Source organism: Cuculus canorus, chromosome 6 (genome assembly GCF_017976375.1).
Source record: "Cuculus canorus isolate bCucCan1 chromosome 6, bCucCan1.pri, whole genome shotgun sequence".
NCBI classification, from domain to species: Eukaryota; Metazoa; Chordata; class Aves; order Cuculiformes; family Cuculidae; genus Cuculus; species Cuculus canorus.
In genome coordinates this window covers 5,631,868-5,652,057 of record NC_071406.1, presented here as the reverse complement: position 1 = coordinate 5,652,057, position 20,190 = coordinate 5,631,868, and the positions used below count along the sequence as shown (strand labels likewise).

At 35.4% G+C, this 20,190-nt stretch overlaps 1 protein-coding gene across 1 annotated transcript in view; it reads right to left on the bottom strand.

Annotated features, from left to right (window-relative positions):
* The window catches only part of LRP1B (LDL receptor related protein 1B), a 722,645-nt gene that overhangs the window by 245,906 nt on the left and 456,549 nt on the right, over positions 1 to 20,190 (bottom strand). Inside the window, exons 13-18 of the mRNA XM_054070318.1 lie at positions 18,306 to 18,525; positions 15,506 to 15,695; positions 10,945 to 11,067; positions 9,172 to 9,312; positions 6,336 to 6,461; positions 4,338 to 4,454 (exon numbers count right to left, since the gene is read on the bottom strand). Coding sequence (XP_053926293.1) covers positions 4,338 to 4,454; positions 6,336 to 6,461; positions 9,172 to 9,312; positions 10,945 to 11,067; positions 15,506 to 15,695; positions 18,306 to 18,525 — 917 coding nt within the window. The remainder of the gene's footprint in view (positions 1 to 4,337; positions 4,455 to 6,335; positions 6,462 to 9,171; positions 9,313 to 10,944; positions 11,068 to 15,505; positions 15,696 to 18,305; positions 18,526 to 20,190) is intronic.

The window sequence follows — 20,190 nt, the reverse complement described above, 5'->3', positions numbered from 1 at the left end:
CCCAGTGGCAGTAACACTGCCAGTAAAATACAGGCAATGGATGACTATAAAATGAGAAAATCAAGTACCAAGCAAAAGAACAATCGAGAAATCAAGTTAGCGTACATTGACATAATAAAATCCAAAGTAAAATGTCAGTATTTACAATCATTTCCTCCAAGCATTCCTGTAGAAGTAGTAGAAAACTGAGGTGATATCATTCATAGAGACTCATCTGTATTACAGAGTTCTGTTTTTGTAATTGTCTAACGCGCTTCTGCAATGAACAACTTGAATTTCCCTCAGAAATCTTTTTCTTCTAAAACTAATGGCATAGTTGGGTATGTGCATTCATACTCTTAACACGTGAAACAGTGCTTGGATGCATTCAGTTTGGAAAATACAAGATCTACTTTACAAAACCTGGCAATTCACAGGGTATATTATGAAAGTCTAATTTGATTCAACAGGAATAAGGAGGAGCCTAAATTTCCTACATGGACCATCAAGAGAAGGCGGCACCTCTCAGTTACTGATACCCAATATAAAACCAAGATGAAAACATGAACAATCTGCCTGAAGTGCTACTTAAAAGCAATTTTGTCCTTCACTGAAGGACTTCAGGCTGGAAGTTCACAGTGCATTGTAAATGAGCAGAAAGGAAAGTCCAACAAGGCACACAGTCTTGTCAGCCACACCAAAACTGCCCAAGACTAGAAAATCTCCGAGTATATTCCATACTCGGTTGCAGTAACATCATTGGGTTGTTCTAGTGTTGTTATAACTGAGCTGACAAAGATAAACTTCACAAATATTTTGACAATTAGGCCATGTAATTAGTCTGTACTGAAGGATTTTTCTCAACTTCTATAACATGCTGAGTAATGTAACATTTCCTTAGGAAAATAACTGAAATATTTAGTCAACAAACTTCTGACTTGGGTTTGCTGTCTCTTGCAGTCTTTAGCACAGAAAATGTTTAAAGTTAACTGAAACGCTTGCTTCCCCCCTCAAAAAAAAAAAAAAAAAGTCACACATCAAGTGCCAAACCAACTATATCAAATAGAAAACTTTGGAGATCATCATGAACACCGTAAGACTGAAGTGATTACTCTGCTTCAACACAGAAATGGGTGGGGGGAAAAAGTTAACACTGATGACAACACTTTGTCAATAACTCCTAGGAAAGGTCTGGTGTTTTTTTGTGAAGTTAAAAAAAAAAATTGTTTTTTTTGGGGGGAAGATATTACAGTGACAACAAAAATCTGTTTCAAGACAAGTAATGGAGATACGTAACTATGATGGTACTTAGATACAATTTGTTCTTTATATGCTTCAAACAGAGCTGAAAGCAATTTTTAATTTTGCTTTTTAGCTGTTAAATGCTTTTCCTCTTTTCCACACATGACTTCGTGACTTTATTTTCTTTATTTTCATTCACGACTCATGGCCACCAGACTTTCCAAGGATGTTTTGCAATATCAATTTGTTCCTCATAGTCCCAGCTTCCATCACCATCCACAGCTTCCGCTCACATCCTACAGGACAGATACAGCACTTCCCCTCGTTGTTCCTATGGTCTCCTCAGTCCTCCTTTCCTTTCCTTATTTCATAACAGAGAGGCACATCCTGCGGCTGATTCACAGCCATCCCTGTGCTGACTTCTCTTCAGAACAGACGAAATAAGAAAGGAGCCACAGGCTCATGGTGAAGTCTTTCCACAGTGTCAACACCAATCTCATTCCTCTCTGCTATCCAGTGGTCTTGTAAAAGCTCCAGTTCTTTGATACTTCTTTCACCAAATTTTATATTACTTCTATTATTGAGTGCAAATGGTAAAATAATGAACTGATAAACAAATGGTTATAAAAATATCCAAGTCTTGCTTTCTTTAGGACTGCAGTAGAAAAACAAGGTGGGTCTCTATTCAAATTGTCTTCAAAGATGCCACGCTTCTCAGTAAATCTGGTTCTATCTTAAGAAAAAGTGTATGCATTATGACAAGGTCATCATCTTTCCAGTCCTCTTCACCCCACCTATAAGCCAATATACGTAAGCTGAAGTTCCTGCATGAGTAGGAGCCAAAATCATTCACAGCTGAAGACTGATGTAGGTAGGAATCAGCGATTTGCAACGGTAACATAAAGCAAACCTTGATTTTACTTTTAATATTTAAAAAATTGTGAATACAAAAATAATTTTAAACTGTTTCACAAAAGAAAATGCAAACTCCCTTATATAGAACAAATACATAAATGCCATGAGCATAAGCCATCAGATTATAAGGCAGAACGACAAATGAAATATTCAACACATTTGCGCAACCACAGTGCCCAAGGATAAAGAAACAAGATTCTGAACCATAAAACATATGTAAAGTTTGGTCAATCTCAGAAACAGTAAGTGAAATAAACACTGATTAACTGATTCAAAGACATACACCAGCTCAGCAGACTGGATACCAAACAAAACACACGTGAAGAAATTACAACACTGTTAACATCTGTATATTGAGAAGGTATCTAAGAACACAAGGCACAGGTAGTCACAAATTGTTCTGGTACCAAATGCCAAACTGCAACGCCATGATTTTAGTGATCACAAAATACGTTAAGTCCACTGGGGCCACCTATTGTACCTCTGTACACAACAGAGCTTACTTGATTTGAAGCAGGGCAATTAGAACTCTATGTTGATAATAGTTTCATTTTTACTCATATAATTATTTTATTTTTATTTAGATTTTATTGAATATATCTTTTTTTTTGAAGTAGCTCATCAGATATCAATTACTGTCAATATAAAATGAGACGGCTTTTTCTCTGCTTTTATATCACTAGTAACAGAAGAAAAAAAGAAGAACGTAATAAGTAATGGGACAACAGAAATCAAGTGAATATTCAGGATATATAACTGTTTATATGTAAAAATCCTGAAAAATCTTGAATGCAGTTATAGAGGAAGGAGATGCTGAGAATTGTATTTTCACTATTTAAGTCCATATCTAAACTCAACTAATGGGTATTAGCTGGTTGCTAGTCATGAATAATTCAAAACTAAACAAATTAAAGAGATTATGGATGAACAGAATTTACTGATTGGATCCTACATGCGGTCTCTCATAGATTTCCTGGATAATTGAGGTCCTGGAGATTTGTTTATGGAACACAGGGCATCATGGTGTCAGCATACAACCTTAATTTACATATTTACCTCATAATTTTTTCTTGTTCTCCACAGAAAGTGCTTTATGGTATTAAGATTTTTTTGACAAAAAAAAAATGTTATCTTTAATAGAACTCTAATAACTTTATTGAAAAGGTTTACAGCAATAAGAAGGTTCAGAAAAGCAAAACAAAGGTTATGTTTTATTAACTACATTGCTATCATATTGATTTCCATTAAGAAGCAGTATATTTTTACAACAGTGATTCAAGTTAGAACATCAGCTCTGAGAAAAAATACAGGTCTAACTACTAAGTATTTCGATGAGTACACCTCGTATCTTATTTTTTTTGCATACAAGCTCTCACTTCATGTTTACATGATTGATGCTACTAAAATAATCAGTCAGCACTCCGTCTTTGAAACTCTCGGAAAGTCATTTCAGAAATGCAGCTTATTACCATTGTGACATGTTTAGTAATTCATGGTACTAAGTCTAATATCATAAATATTACCTTGTAAACAAGGAACACTCTAATACAGTCTTTTGCAGACGGCTCCCTGACCCTTTTGCTCTCAGACTCCCGGCAGTTACCTGTGACCTTCCAAACAGATGAAGGCAATCATGATGCCTTTATGAAACCCTGAAGTGTTTGGAAGCAGCTGATTAGAAAGAATGCACCTCTCTTCGCAATATCTCAGTAAAGCAGCAATCAGGAAAGCTGCTGATGCTCTTTCATGATATAATCATGGAAGACTAATTTTTTTTTTTTCTGCAAAATAGAACATCAAAACATCCTTCTGTTCAGACTCGAAACAGTCAGATTTTATTGAAATCCAGAAAACGCTGAGAGGGCCCAAGTGAAGAAGTATGTGGCTGAGATAACTATTAGTTTTTGAGGGCAACAATATTTGATAACAGGCTGTAAATTAGAAAGTGTTAAGCTGACTCATCTGCATATTTGGTATCGTAGTTAAAAACTCATTGATAGAAAATGCAGGCTTTGCTTGGGGTTTATTTATTAATCATATAAATACATTTGCCATTTCAGTATTATCAGTTCACAGAAAAAAATAAGACTCCACATACTTTTACTGTCAGTCAGTTCACATGAAAAGAGATCTTTATATGTTTAACTATTTATAGAATAATTTCACTTTTCCCCTCAAAAAAAAAAAAGAAGCAGACTTACCACAGGATGTCATTTCATCTGTTTCGTCTCCACAGTCATCTTCCCTGTCACACAGCCACGATGTCGGAATACAACGTCCATTCCCACAAGAAAATTGGTCAACCTGACACGTTCTTGCTGTCAAGACAAAACACTCCAAAAATGCAAGGGAAATGGACTGAATCTGTTTGGTCTCTTGGTGAATGTTTATATGTAGAATCTGCAAATCTGGAAGATACCTCCCTGCCTGCTGCTAATTTTACCTGATCTGACTGAACATCATTCACCTGCTTTATTTCCAGAGAAAAACCGAGGTCATCTGCAGGACCGTGTTCTCCCTTTTCTATCTGCAGTGGTTTCTTCAACATAGGAGAACATGAATTTTTATGCGTAATTATACAAAATTAAGTTTTAGAAGAGCATTAGTGTTTGATAAAACAACGTTAGTGCTAGAATTGAAGTAAACAAAAATCTGGGCTTAGAAATGTCTAACATAATGAGAATATTAACACATTGTATTTCATAACAAACAATGATCTAGTGAGATTCGTAATTACAGAGAAAAATGGCAATATAGCATGTGTGTGATGTACTTAGCCTCACAGTTCTTAGAATTTTGCCTTTGCAAATATTCAACTGTAATGATCCATTAACAAAAACTATGGATGTTTTTATTCTGAAGAAGTAAAGATCACTGAAAGGAATCATGCTATGTAACTACATAAATTACATTGAAAGCTGAAGAACAGTAAAAATTCAATAAAAAACCCTAAAATATAAAATTGACATTGCTTATAATTTTGTTTACTCAAAATGTGAAGTGATAACCACAATGCCAGTGATAACGATACAGATTTTGGTTTCAAACTTAAGCTTTTAAAGTTCATCTATACGTGATTACACACTTTAAAGAAAATGAGGGATACATCAGAAACCTCAATAATCAAAACAATATTTCTTCACTTGCTATTCTCAATTACAATCTTCCTTTTTCTTCATAGAGAGAGATCAAAATACAATAGAAGAATGGAAGTTTAAAATATTTATAAGTTGTTTTTTTTAAACATGAGTAGCGTTTGTCACTGCAGGAAAAAAAGGAAACATAGGAACACAAAATTCAACCCAGGGCCAACTGACATAGGGATGCAAAATACAGTCTTCAAACCAGACTCTTATCCTACAAAGCAAACAATTGACTATCAAAGGATATCAAGATGTATTATAATATGCAATAATACTGTAGAGGTGATACAGACACTATAGCTCTGCATTTGCTCCAGAAGGCTTTTAGCCAAACCGCACAAGTATCAAAGTGAGAAGGTTATTACACATATGAGAATTTAAATCGAAGAGAATGAGCTCAAGGGTTAGTTTAATACACAACGTATGCTATCTATCACTGCATTTCAGTTTAAAGCAGTCATTAACTTATTGATGTCTGATATTTTGTCCATCAGTGATTTAATGACTGTTTAGTGCACTCTGCTGACCAACACCAAACACAAGCAAAGGGCATATTTGGAACTTCGTGATTTATCACTGCGGAATCGGGAAACAACCTTTTATCTTGGGATTGCCATAGAAATCCACTATACAGTTAATAACTTACAAATGAAAACAATTTCAAGCTACCAAGGGGAAACTGAATAGCTAATTATGCTTTTGTCAACATAAAATAAAATTTACTGGTGACATGGCACTCATCACAGCATGTTAGCAAACAAAATTCTAACTGCCAAAACAGATTTAGCAGGGACTATTTTGTAGCTAAGCAGTGCTTTGACAGTCACCCCATATGGATAGATTAAGTGCTGAATTACTTCAGAAGGCGCAGTCAAGCCTAAGGATTAAGTAAAATATAATTTATATTCCAGCTTTAGTGGCTTCAAAATGTGAAATAATTTAAAATGGCAATAATCAGATTAATAGCTACAAAACTGGCTCCTTTCAGAGCAGTCTTGAACTGTTTGTGGAACTGGAGTTGGAGAAACTGTATGCACAACCAAGTAAAATCTTTACCTGCACAGGTTTTATTTGATTCATCTTCATTATTACCACAATCATTAGCTCCATCACAAAGCCACCTCTTGGGGATGCAGCGATTATTTTGGCACTTAAACTGATCATCAGGACAACTATGATTGACTGGAGAGAGGGAAAAAAAAAAAGAAAAAAAAGAGAGAAATAATCAGAGAAAAATAGCTGAAAGTATCATATTAGATTGTATTCCCTGGTGATGCAGTTAGTATGGTTATCCTGTATGTATAATCACCACAATATAAAAATCATTCAGCAATCCAGCCAATTAAAAAATACCACAGCACTTCGATCCTAAACTAAGCAATACATAGCGAAGATTCTTCTTGTCATACCATTCTCCTGTCACCCAGTAGCAAGATCCTTGTTTATCAACGACTAAGGGGCAAAAGATAGCAACATTGTAAAATGCTGCTATTTCATTAAAGAAAAATATCCTTGATCACATTTTATCGATGTGGTGAGGTTTGCAAACTGAGGTGCATATAAACAAAAGAAAACACCAAAGGGAACAGGTGCAAGTGGCTAAGTGCATATATGAAATATTATAGCACAGCGAACAGGGATTTGGGCAGGTTATAAAACGCTTCTAAAATGATGCACATTATTGTCAATGGCCACATATAGCTCCGCTGTTTACTTACCATGAAATTGTAGGTGTCAAGAAGTGAGATATGCAACACAGTGTAAAACTGACAAAAGAAATCTGGTATTCAAGATTTAACAAGGTATCTCACAAACGTGTTTTTGCTAGCTACCAAGTATCATGGAAAGGATGAAGACTGAATGCACAGATATTATGTAAATACTATTGGCCTGCACTTGCAGCTGTAGTAAGTATATATATTTTGCTTCTTTTATGCTATTAACATGACCTACAGAAGAGCTGTAAACTATACACAATTCTAAATGCTGGGTTAAAAATAACCTTAAGATGTTTTCCACCTACTCAGCCACTACCGTCTATTTTTTAAAATGTAATGTATATCTGGAAACAAACAGTATTTAAAATGAAAGGACGTCTTGCAGGCTTATCCTTGACATTTCAGTAGCTTTTATCTTTGACGTTTCTATGTATTCCTCCTGTTGAAAACAACACAGAGCGAGTGTGGTACCATTAGCACGTGAACATCTCATGGGTGTTTTGTTGGAGAGTGCGAGAACACTGATTAACTAAAGATTAACTAAGAATCTGAGCAGAAAGGCATTCCAAACCTCATAATCTTATGAAGATACCTAATCCACAATGTGACAGGAGAACAAAACTGTTATCATCCACATAATAAAATTAAAATTAGAAGGCTTTTAATAAAAAAAAAATTGACTAACTGACTTCAATACCAGACATACATACTGTGTTAAATGGTAGCTAAGGTTTTGCTCATGCATATTTATTAATGTGCACATATTCTATTCATAATTGCAAATATTTCAGACTAACTTAAAAAGAACAATTAAAATTACCATAGCAATTGCTTTAAAAGAGATTACTGTTATCATACTGGTCACTTAAACTATGTATCACAGATAGATTTGGGACCATATTATTGTTTCATTTATATCTGTGTAAATCCTTTAAGAATTACAAGCTTTGATAAATGAATTGGTCTAAACTACACTAATTTAAATGAGAATCAAGTCAACTCTGCCAAAAGATTTTTTTTCTCAGTGTCTTTATTAATATGAGGGCTAAGGAGAGGGGAAGGATAACCTTCCTCAACCTGCTGGCAATGCTCTTCCTAAAGCATCTCAGGATGCTCCTGGCATGAGGTGTATTGCTGGTTAACGGCCAGTTTATTGCCCACTGCACGTCCAAGGTCCTTGTCCACAACTCTGCTTTCTAGCTGGTGGCCCCCAGCATATACTAATGTGTACTGATATTCCTCCCCAGATTCTCCTTGCGGAATTTCACTGTATTCCTCTCTGTCCAACTCTTCAATCTGTCAAGGTTCCTCTGAATGGCAGCACCCTCATGTGGAGCATGGATGACTCTTCACAGCTTTGCATCATGTGCAAACTTGCGGAGTGTGCACTCTGTCCAAGTCATTAATAAAGAGGTTACCGGATGCAGCATTAATCCCTGGGGTACACTGCTAGTGTCTTAGCTTCTACTGGACACTGTAGCACCGATCACAAGCCCCAAAGCTTGGCCGTTCAGGCAGTTCCCAGTCCACCTCACAGTCTATTTACCCGTCCTTTGTCAGCTGGACATATGAAGACGTGCGTTACAGCAGACAGTGTCAAAAGCCTGACTAACACTGAGATAAACAATATCTAATATTCCCTCATCCACCAAGCTAGTCACACCACCGTAGAAGGCTATAAGGTTGGCTAAGCATGACTTTCCCTTCATAAATCCATGCTGACTCCAAGTCACCGTCTTGTCCTTCATGACTTTGGAAATGGTTTCCAAGGACTAGTTACTCCATCACTTTCTTAAAGATTGCGGTGAGGCTCGCCCTGCTTTGTGAAGGTTGGACCAGAGAGATTCTGAGGCCCCTTTGAACCTGAACAGTCCCTGTGACCCATATAAAAAAGTGCAATAGCAGGAAACAAGGCAAAAAAAATGCCAACATCTAAAGAATCAGAAATGACAATGCCAAATCCAAAACATGACTGCTCTCTTACTATGCTATGGATGAGTACATGAGTGTTATTTGAAAGCACTACTATTATTATAGGCAGGAAAACAAGAAAACAAAAAGGTTTACATGAATGACTTAAGCATTACTGCTTTTATTTTACTCCCCTCAAACGTATTTTTCCAATTTTCACAATAAAGTATGGCTTGTAGGTAAAAACGTAAAAGTATACATACAGCAAATTTCAGAATGCTCATCACTGCCATCCAGACAGTCATCATCCCCATCACAGCGCCAGCGATCCTGGATACAACGCTTATTGTTACACTGAAACTGCTCAGCTTTGCACAACTGTGGTAGCTCTTCTCCGTTTTTAACTAGGAAAAAACACCCAAGAAACTCATCTATTTTATCAGCACACAGAACACAATACTACCTCTACACAAACAGATATAAATTCTTCTTATGTCCTGAAGAGTGATTTTAATATTTCTTTTTTACCAAAGTTTGCATATTTGAGGTAACTCCATCTGAAGCCTGGAGCAGTGCGCATACTCGAGTGTATGCTTGGGTAATATATTTTTAATAAATGGAAGAACTCAGAACAGAATGGCACTTAAACTCTTATTTTAAATTGGTGTTAGATGATATTGTAAAAATATCAGTTTAAAACATTGTAATGTCTCATCAACCGCAAAAAGACAATATTCTGACAGGGATAAATTCGGTTGCATGTTAAAGGGGTAGCAAATGATTACTGAAGGGCTGTGTCTTATATCCAAGCAACAACTCAAACACCTGGTAAAGATTTGGCAAAAAGAAAGGACAGAATTCTGCTGAGGTAGAATGAAGTAGCAAACTATAATCTTACTGAAAAACCCAGGCAGATAAATTTGTCAATATAGAGTACTGAATATTTACTGTGTAAATACGACACATCACTTTAAGACCGGATGAGGAAAACCAAAGCCCTTGAAACAAGCCAGGCAATGAAAAAGCAGGGAGCTTTTTCATCGTTGGGGAAAAAGCAGGAAGCCTGCTTCATTCAGATCTGAAAATGTCTAAACTCTCTTCCTATAGCTTACTTTCCATCTTATGAATGAGAAGTCCACCTTCTAGTATTTTCTGCTAAGAAGAAAAATAGCTTTCTTTAGCAATAGCAATTGCTCTGCCAACCACATATTTGGGTCAAATCCAAGCTAACTGCAAGCTCAATAGTTTTCATCATGTTATGAAATAATCCTTAGACTTTACTCATCTCTACTAGACTTATTGCAGGAGACTTATGTCAAGATTTACACACTACACTTCAAGAAATAGATAAATAGATTGATCAGATAAAAAAAAGAATTCCAAGTAAGTTACAAATATTAGGTCTAAACATTTTAACAAAATACCTGTGTTATCAGATAAGTTATTATTTTTTAATAGAAAACTCCACATTTTATTATTACACAGTTTTATAATTGGCATTTCAATAAAGGTATCAATGGAAGAGACAAGTGGAAGGCAGACAAATTTGTGAAGCCTGTGTCTGGATGTATTATATAAAAATATATACGCTTGGCATCTTTTAAGAACAGCTTCAGCATGAACAGTTTTTGTCAGATTTCAGTTTAAGAGACTTAGTCCATATAACAATCGGAAACCAATTCATATAGATTTAGTTAGAACATTTTCTGGTATTTCTGATATCCTTTAAAAGAAGTCAGTGAAATATATAAGTGCTTTATGATATCAGACATTATGAAATATTTTCCAATGCATTTTATCCTCAAATGTTTTGTTTGTTTTTTTTTTTCCCAAAAAAGACAAAACATTAAGTACAAATCTTTCCTATATTTAATAATTTGTCTTCAGTCAGAATTTTTATTCAAGGAATATTTCCTTGTCTTCCAGAACCACAAAAAGCCTCTAGGAGGCTGTACTATTTTATTTTGTTGTCAGACTTGATTTGATCCCTTAACAGTAGTATCAACTCTGTTACTGATATTATTTAGAAGTCTTACTCATGCAGGTTGTACTGTTTTCCTCCAACAGCTGATTATCAGCACAGGCACAAACTCTGCCTCCAGGAATGGCTAAACAAAGAGTGCTGCAGCCTCCGTTATTAACACGACAAGCATTATCACCTGTTAAAAAAAAAATAAATACAATAAAAACTAACAGCCATATTAGAACTAGAATATTTTCTTTCAGAATGTAAATACATTAAGATTTTTTTATAATTCTTTTCCTCTCATTTTTTAGACACATTATTCTCATAGTTTAGTTACTGCAAGTTATAATATGTAAATGACCTTAATTACAGGTTGCAATAACTTATAAGAATAAAAAAACCCTCAACACTACACCATCAGCTCACAATATTCTGTCTCCTTTTCTTATGTGTGTAACAAACATTAAAAAATATTTAATACGGCATAGCTACATGCACTCAGTTTTAAGAAATTAAACAGTATATAAAGGAATGTTCTGCGGTCGACTGGCATCTGCACATGTTAAAACAACGTGACTACAAATGCAGACTAAGAAAAAAGAGAAAGAAAACATGAATTAAAAGAGATCTGTGGTGGCTATTCCATTGTCTTCTGAGCACATCTGCTATTTCTCTGTTCTCTTTCTGACAGTGTTTCTTCCCAAAAGCTGTACGCTGTTCAAATGAAGACACTGACAGCCGTCAGGTGTTTTAATCATCTGCCAAGGACCACTGCATCCTCACTACCTCATTTCTTAGGCAAGTAGACTTAAAACCAAAACCCACTGAAGCAAATGTTACCATTTCTGTCACTTTGGTCATGACCTAATTGCTTAGATGTGCACTGCTGAGGGCATTCAACTTCTCATGATCAAAGCTCTATTAATTTCAAGTGTTGACGATAACTGATTACGATCAGGCAAGCTACAAAACTTCATGTCTGTGGAAACTTCAAATTAAAACTACTTTTTTTTTAATCTTCCTGTCCTAGTGAAAAGCAGGTGTCTCTTCCTCTGCTCCTCATTTTTAGGTGAACAAAACTTTCATCAGCTTCCTGGTTTAAAACAGATTCCACTTAATCCTCTCTCGACAAAACACTATAACTTCACTTTTCATAGAAAATATATTAATTTCTCAGAGGTAGCTGTGAACATGCATTTTCAACTGTCCTGTCACAGCTATACCTATATGTGCAGGGAAACATTTTCAAATTATCAAAGGAACATCAGACAATCAGCAAATAAAGATTTTGAAAATTTTTGAATTTTAAAGTGGACCTCAAAGCATGTCACAATACAGACCTTGATCATTACATAGTAATCTAATAATAGGCTTTTTTCTGATCCACCGTACCCAATTTCTTAAAAGCGAATGTGTCCACAGTCCATTAAAATCCCACTGAACTTTCAAATAAATTTGTGTGAAATAATTAACACAGAATGCTATGGTAGATCGCTGCGGTACTTATACTTTCACTGGGCAGGGTAAAGGGAGATGGCAACAATTCAGCTGTATAAACAGGGAAATCCAAACTCTATGAAGTGGGAGGGCTGGTTTACAGTTTTAGATAGAACAGTTCCAACTTAGACCGGGCACTTAAAATACTGTGTTGGATCTTGACCTCATGTTTCAGACTACAACCCAAAATATTGTACAAAAAATCTTGATTTACTTCATTACGTGTATGCACAATGAAACACAAATAATAAGAACAAAACATCAAAAGAATAAGTATTTGCATCTAAATCTTGGAAAACATCAGTTACAACACCACCCCAGAAAAAGCAGACTTGAAACTCTGCATCTTTACTGGGCCACCCATTACCTAAATCAATGAATATGAGTAACACAAACAACTTAAGAAGATATCAGAAGCTGTCAAAACAAACGACCAAAAATATAATAGTCAAAAGTGAATCCAAAAGTATAGAGCATAAGCCAAAGAAATCTGCTGTGATTTAATTAAAGAATACACATTAGCTTGCCAGACCAATAAAAAAATAAAATAAGGCTACAGAATAAAAGACCATTTATGACAAATACCCACAATGATTATTAATGCCAAACGCAAGCTTAAAAAATAAAAATTAAAACACTAGATCAAAGTCAACTGTCTGGTTTTGAAGATGAAAAGTTCCAACTTAACCTCATAATTGGGATGACAACCTACAGCTAAGTGGGTAATAAAAGAGAAGATGACAACAAGGAAAACACCAAGTGTTAAGGATACAAGATCCCAGAGAAAAAGGTTTACAAAGTGAGCTTTAAGGAAGTCTTCAGCCTGAATGTGCAATGAGAACTTCAGTCCCATCAGTCTTGCAAAAGAGACTCCTAGGCTAAAACTGCCTCCTAAAAAGCAGCAGACAAACAGGTTAAGTCTCCCTGAGCAAGCTGTGCAAGTCTTTTAGCTACTAAATATTTATGAAATTAAATTTCCTCAGCTGCTATTCATAACAGCTATTTTATATGGATGTTCTTAAAAAAATGCCCAAATTTTCAAACTTTCAAAGATATTATCATATTTTTTTCGTGGATTGCCAGCTTTTCAAAGAGCTGTTACCCTGCCACTTGCAGATGAATAAATTAGGCTGATTCCAGTTTAATTTGCTGAAAAAAATAAGCCACAGTTAAGACACCAACATACCTGCAGCTCTGTCATTCTCAGGAAAAAAAGAAATAGGGCAAGCGGATGCCTTTATTTAATCTTCTCATTTAAAACTAACACTGATTGCTGCTTAGCAAGCATTGTACCTCTATGTTTTCATGAGTCTTACTGTATGTTTGCACCTCCCAATAAAGCTCACCTCAAGTTTTGTAAGCCTACTTTGAGGACTGTACTACACATACGTAGAGCAGTAGCCTGGGGCTCAAACAGCTCTTCTTTGTTATCTGAGGAGTTAAAATATCAACGGATTTCAAAACAGGCTGCTTTAAGTGCTGTAAATGGACTTACACAAGAATTACTGACATATGAATAGCAATCTCCCCTTTCATAGCAGTGGAAATATCCACAGGCCTTGGCAGGTTTATACACTGACTGTAAATCCATTCCTATGACTACTGTGCTTCCTGCCATCTTCCCATTTTTTAGGTACTCCTGATGCGTAGAGACCAAAGAACGTACCTAAGAAGGCAACGTGAATTCTAATCTCTGAAAGCAAGAAAAAAACCCACATTCCTCTGTGAGAGCATCATGCCTCATGAGAAACAAAGACGGTGAAAAATACCCCTTCTTAAGCAGATCTTGAAGTCGCTACTCATAGTAACTAAGCAAAGCAGGATTGGCAATGGTCAACTATCCTGTAAGAGACCTCCTAATAAAAATGCCAGACTCGATTCAACTATGCCAAAACAAATTGACATAGTTTCTGCTTGTGTAGACACTGACAATAACAGCAGCATCAAAACAGCCACCTGAAAATATCAGAGTCAAACGTTTCGAAGGTACGTGTGCTTATGCTATAAAATACATATCACACTATAACACTGACTCCTTCGGTTTTCCCTGTTCTACATATTCAGCCTTAATTTTAGTCTTTTATAAGACACACGCACAAAGGAACAAAATAGCTTTACTCTCTTTAAAAAAAGATGCTTATGCTCTTTTGGGAACAATGCAAGATCAACCTCACCAAGCATGACAAACACAAGGATCCTGAAGGGTGTAGTTAGCTTACAAAATTCCAATTGCAATTTCAAACAAAGAATCTACTAAAGAGCCAAATTTGCTGTCTCAAGATTTTAAGTTCATTCAGCAAAAACGTCTAAGAGGTAATATTTTAGTCTTCTATTTGTGGCATTAGCTTAATTAGAAGGTAATAGCAACTGCATTCCTTTTTAAATTTCCCTTTTTTTTCTAAAAACAAAAGAATTTTTTGAGTACTGAAAGAAGCAGAAGTATTCAAAGCAATCACCACATCCTCTCTTAGCAGACACGGTTCAAAGTATTCCAAAATTGTCCAAGTTGAGGGTAGATTTGGGAGTAGATTTTCCCTTAGAAAAAAACCAAACCAAACTAAAAAACTCAAAGGCATCATGTTTTCACATGACTTTGGAAGTAAGAGAGTGCCTGAAGAGCATCTGTGATAAGAGACAGAATCTATACTAACAGCTGGATAGATGATCGTATTTACATTTTATTACTTGTCTGGTTCATGTGCTGAATCAAATGTAGTTGAAGTGCTGACATCTCAGTGTCACTGATTTTTCTTTAGGAACCATTAAACTGGAAATATTCTAATGTCAAAAATGACGATCTATACAGATGTCATGTATTTAATACGGTCACTTTTAAACAGTATTTTATACTATTTTATACTTTCACAGTACCTCTTTGACACACAAGAAAAATGGTGCTAAAAGCAGTGTACACAGAAGAAGTTCAGACAGGTATAATGCTGTGATTTACTTTTTAGTAAGTAGGAGGTGATCTATTTCAACAGAATAGATTACAACATCAGAAAGCATCTATCACATGCAATAAGTCATTATTTTTTCTGTTGTTGCTCATCTAGTCACCTCAAATTTCTTTAAGACTGTAAGGGGAAACATCCTTTTATAACACCTTTGGAGAAACCATATGTTATAAGTACCTTGCTGTTTACGTGGATCATATATCTGGAGCCCAAACAAAGGTGGTCTCTCACTTCTTAACAGTGTCACATTCCTTGTAACCAGATCCAACTGGAAAATTGACCCATTCATATAATCTGTCCAGTAAATATAATTTCCATGATGTGACAGTCCAAAAGGATGATTCAAATCTTTTCCACTGTAGACTACCTGCAATTAATTAGTGGGAGGTGAGCACTATCAACATTAAAATAATTACTATTTCTTCTTAGTATACTCTGCAGAGGACATAAAATAAGAAATAGGAAAACTGAGGTAAGTGCTGTGCCCAAACATAATTCAATGCAATAAAATCACATAAAGAGTGTACAGCCATTCTATGCACAAACATCAATATCTAACTTCAAAATTCCATATAAATTCATTTTAAGTGCCCCCTGTCAGGTAAGGCAGAGGAAGGTAGGTAACCATGCAATCACTATGTTCAGTAAATATCTACCTCCTTCCCTGGCAAGGACGTGTGGTTCTTCGTATACACTGAGTATATGTCAAGTATATCAAATATCTGCTTCAGCAAAGAACAGTGTTCACGAGGAGTTTATTGTTCATGAATTGTGAAAAAACCGCAGAGATTGCAAAAATACACACAAAAAAAGGCCACAGTTTGTTCCCAAAATAATACAAACTTTTTCTATGTATCTTCTATTTCTGCTTTATTAATTCATACATCAAACTACAAAATATATTTATTTTATCAGCTGCAAAAATATTATAAACCCATATAATTTTCTATAGCTTCAGTCTCAGGTTTCTTTCACTAGAACTGCAGTTACCACTACATAAGAGTTGTTTGATAGCGAGGAATGGTTTAGAAATATTTTCTATCCTTATGGAGTGAAAATAAAACTTTAAAAAAAGTCTAAACTTACCACCAAGTAAATTACAGTAATTAGAATGGTTTACTTTAAAAAGACAGAAAACGGCAGAACTCTAAATCATCTCCTTTTAGGAGCCCTGCCTTTAGACTTCATCACAACAGCTGCCGTTTGGAATGACTATATTCCAGTCATCATCTGCTGGCTGGGGTTCTTGTTTGACCTAATGCACAACAGTATTTCCATCTTGCCTCTACAAAGAAGGAAGCAGTACATCAGATGCCCTAACTTATCTCTATTTAGAGACACAAACCCAAGAGAACAAAGAGATAAAGCCAACTAGAACATAACTACTCTGAGGTGACAAACATCATCCTCTTTTGCCCCTCAAAGTTCTTCTTTGGGCTTGGAATTATTTTGGTCATACCTCCTCATCTCAGTTAACTGCTTTTGATCAAAATTGATCTATCGGTCAATTATCCACCAACTACTGGTGAAATACTTGTAGGATTTCCTCACCCACAAAAATCTTCTGTACTGACTATAGAATCAAAGATGCTATTGACCCAGCTATATTTTGACCAAAATACTAACAACAAATCATTCAACACCAAAAGCAAATATGTTCTAGGTATTTTTGACATCTATTTTTATCAAATAACTATGCGTTTTATTTAAATCACAAGATCATAGAAAAATACTTCAAAACCCAGAACCATTAAAAATAAAACCTGTAGAGATAGGCGCTTCTTATTATTCACTGCTTTTAATGGGAGGTAAAACCAGCAAACCCAGGAGTTCTCACTTGTAAACCATATGTAATCCAGCAGCTCTATTTAACCTTCCTTGACCGGTTCTGTCCAGGAACTTCTCAGGAAGTCTAGCTTTACTATTAGACAAGGATCTCCAATTAAAAAAAGCCTTTCTGCCAATACGCTTAGCCCCCACCCCACTCCAATATAGGACCTTAATGGATTTGGAGCAAAAGCCAAAGTGTTAGATATAAAACCTATCCTAGTCATTATGACAAATTACAACGCTACAGCATTAGTACAAGCTTAACAACAGATCACTCAAGACAAAGGATTTTAAAAGCAATATTAAAGCATTATGAGCTCGCACAGGGATGAATTCCAGGGAGGACTGTGTCTACAGTTACCACATTCAGTAGTAGAGAATCGCATGTTGGTCCTATCAAGGACATCATACAGTGGGAATCAGGAGTGAAAGATAAATGAGAAGTCATAAGGTACGTACATTTTGTCACAAAATCCTCCCAAGTAAGAACTTAAAGCCTTGCATTCTCAAGTAGCTGTGAGCTTTCAGTTGTCAGGGTACTAATTTTATGAAGTGGATGCTAAACGTTCCCTGAATTATCAGACTCTAGTCCTAGCTTTATACATTTTCCAGGTATCTGTTCTGTGTGTGTTACTCCTACGCAACAACACCGAACACTATATATAGACTCGTACTAGCAAGTATAGCCGTTAGCAACAACTAAAACAATCTCTTCCCCATCTTTGAGTGCACTTGTTGAGTGCTTAGTTGAGTGCTTCCCCTCTATGTATTACCACAAACACTCAAAATGGGGTGCAGATTCATCGAAAGCAGCTTATCCAGTGAAGTTTAATGAAAGCCTCTCTCCGGAAGAGCCAAAAGAAGTTTTTTCTCTATAGAAAAGCTCTTTGCGGCTTTGTGACTCAATCAAAATGTAATTCATTGTCACATAAGAAAAACAGATTAAAAAAAAAAAATACTTTTTTGTCACGTTCTAAAGATGAACATTTTAAGCTTTATTAGTCTCCTACAGGAGACTGCCCGCATCGCTTGGACATGCTGCAGGGCTATATAGACTTTAGAAAGCTTGAGAAGTATTTTTAACATAACACAGTAAAATCCAGAGAAAGAGCATGCCTGTGGCAAAACAGCAGTATTTTCCTTTTACCTTTCTGTCAGTCCCATTCAAAAATATCCTTTCAATGTGATCATAATAGGCATCACACCAGTATAATACATTGGCTTGATAGTCCAGAGTTAAACCATTTGGCCAAAGCATCTTTGATGTTACAAAAATCTGCCGACTGTAGCCATCCATCCATGCCTTCTCAATTCTTCCCACACTGTCATCTATTTCATCTTCTTCCCAGTCTGTCCAATACATCCATCTATGAAATTATAAAAATGGACATTCAGATATCACTTTAATCACGTGAATTATACTGCAGATTTTTAGAAGAAATTTGCAACAGGATATCCACAAGCCAGAGCAATTTTGAATTTTGCATGTTTCTTTCCACTGCAGTTTCTAGAACTATGTTTATGTTCCTCACGTACAGGATGATGCTGAAACGACACAGTGTTTTGCTCATATTGTAGTGAATTACATGAACATAAAATGGGCTAATGTTTTAAGACCTTATTTAATAACAACTGAATTAGGATTTTTTTTTTCAAGTCAACAATTTTATTTACTTTATCACAAAGTATAACCTCTTACTGTTTGTTCAGGGTTTTTTCCATGTCTAATTTGCCTTCTGATGCAAATCTGCTTTTTATTACACTTAATACTATCAAAAAAGCTTCAATACATGAATTAATTGCACTCTACTTTAATAGCCGCAGGATAACCTTGACATTCTGTGAACTTCACGTCCACATGAAAGCGGCTAAATTACTCAAAAAACTGTTATGAGCACTCTGTCCCTCACAAAAAAATGTTTAGAAAGATAGATGGCTATAAAAATCATTTGAAAAATAGCTAGTAGGCAATTTTAGCATAGTTTTATGATTTATGGTGCAGCAATACAGATAACCAAAACAACTCTGAAAAATAAATACCTATGGTACTTTGGAAAAATTAAACAAGCGTTGCAGTAAGTCATCTAAAACTATTAGCTCAGATGACTTTTCTGAGAGTTCTCTGAGCCATTCTTTACACACCCTACATTTCTTTTTTTTTCTTCCTTATTTTATTACAGAATTTGCTGGTGACAACTTTGATCTTGGCAACTTAAAATATACAGCTTAAACTCAAACAAAAATCAAAGAGTAGCAAATATGCAACGGAACACCTCTTTTTTTTTCCCCCAAATGAAAAACTGATTAATGGCAAGAAATATAGAATCCTGGATGTGGGCCATGAAGCATCTAAATTTCAGATCATGAGATGCACAGTGACATCAATATCCTGATTACATTTACTAGGTAGTAGACATTTACGTTTAGAGTAAAATCTAGGATTCCAATTATTAAGCATTAAGTAGAGGAGGAACAACATAAGGATCTTAAATGGATCCTACTTGTTAAAGTTGTCACAATTTAAGCGATATTTATGTTCCTTACCTTTGATTTCTGCAGATTTACATTTTTGAAATTCTACAAACATCTGAAATACCTTCTGTGATCGTAACACACTTAACCTGTCTTTACACTGAAGAATAAAGTCCTGGAATTTAAATTCTAAATTTACAAAGGAATGAAACACCAAAGTGCAATACTGTTTTGTCATCAAATCTGTGCAAATGATGCAAAATCTAATGGTCAACATTTTATCCAAACACACTTAATGTACAAGCATAGTTGGGGAATTCGTATAAGAAATTGGAAAAGATAAAATAAGAATTGCATCAACATTACACAGGTTTACAGATACACAAATCTACCTTTTTTGTTTCTTCTCTGCCTTTTCCAAGTCACCCACTAAAAGACTGGTTTGGGTTCCTCAAATATTTTTTTAAATATATACTAAACATGAACCATTTCTTTATCCATGAGGCTCGTAAACTTCATTGCACGCTTGACTTGGACAACAAAAGGTTTAGTTGTAGAAT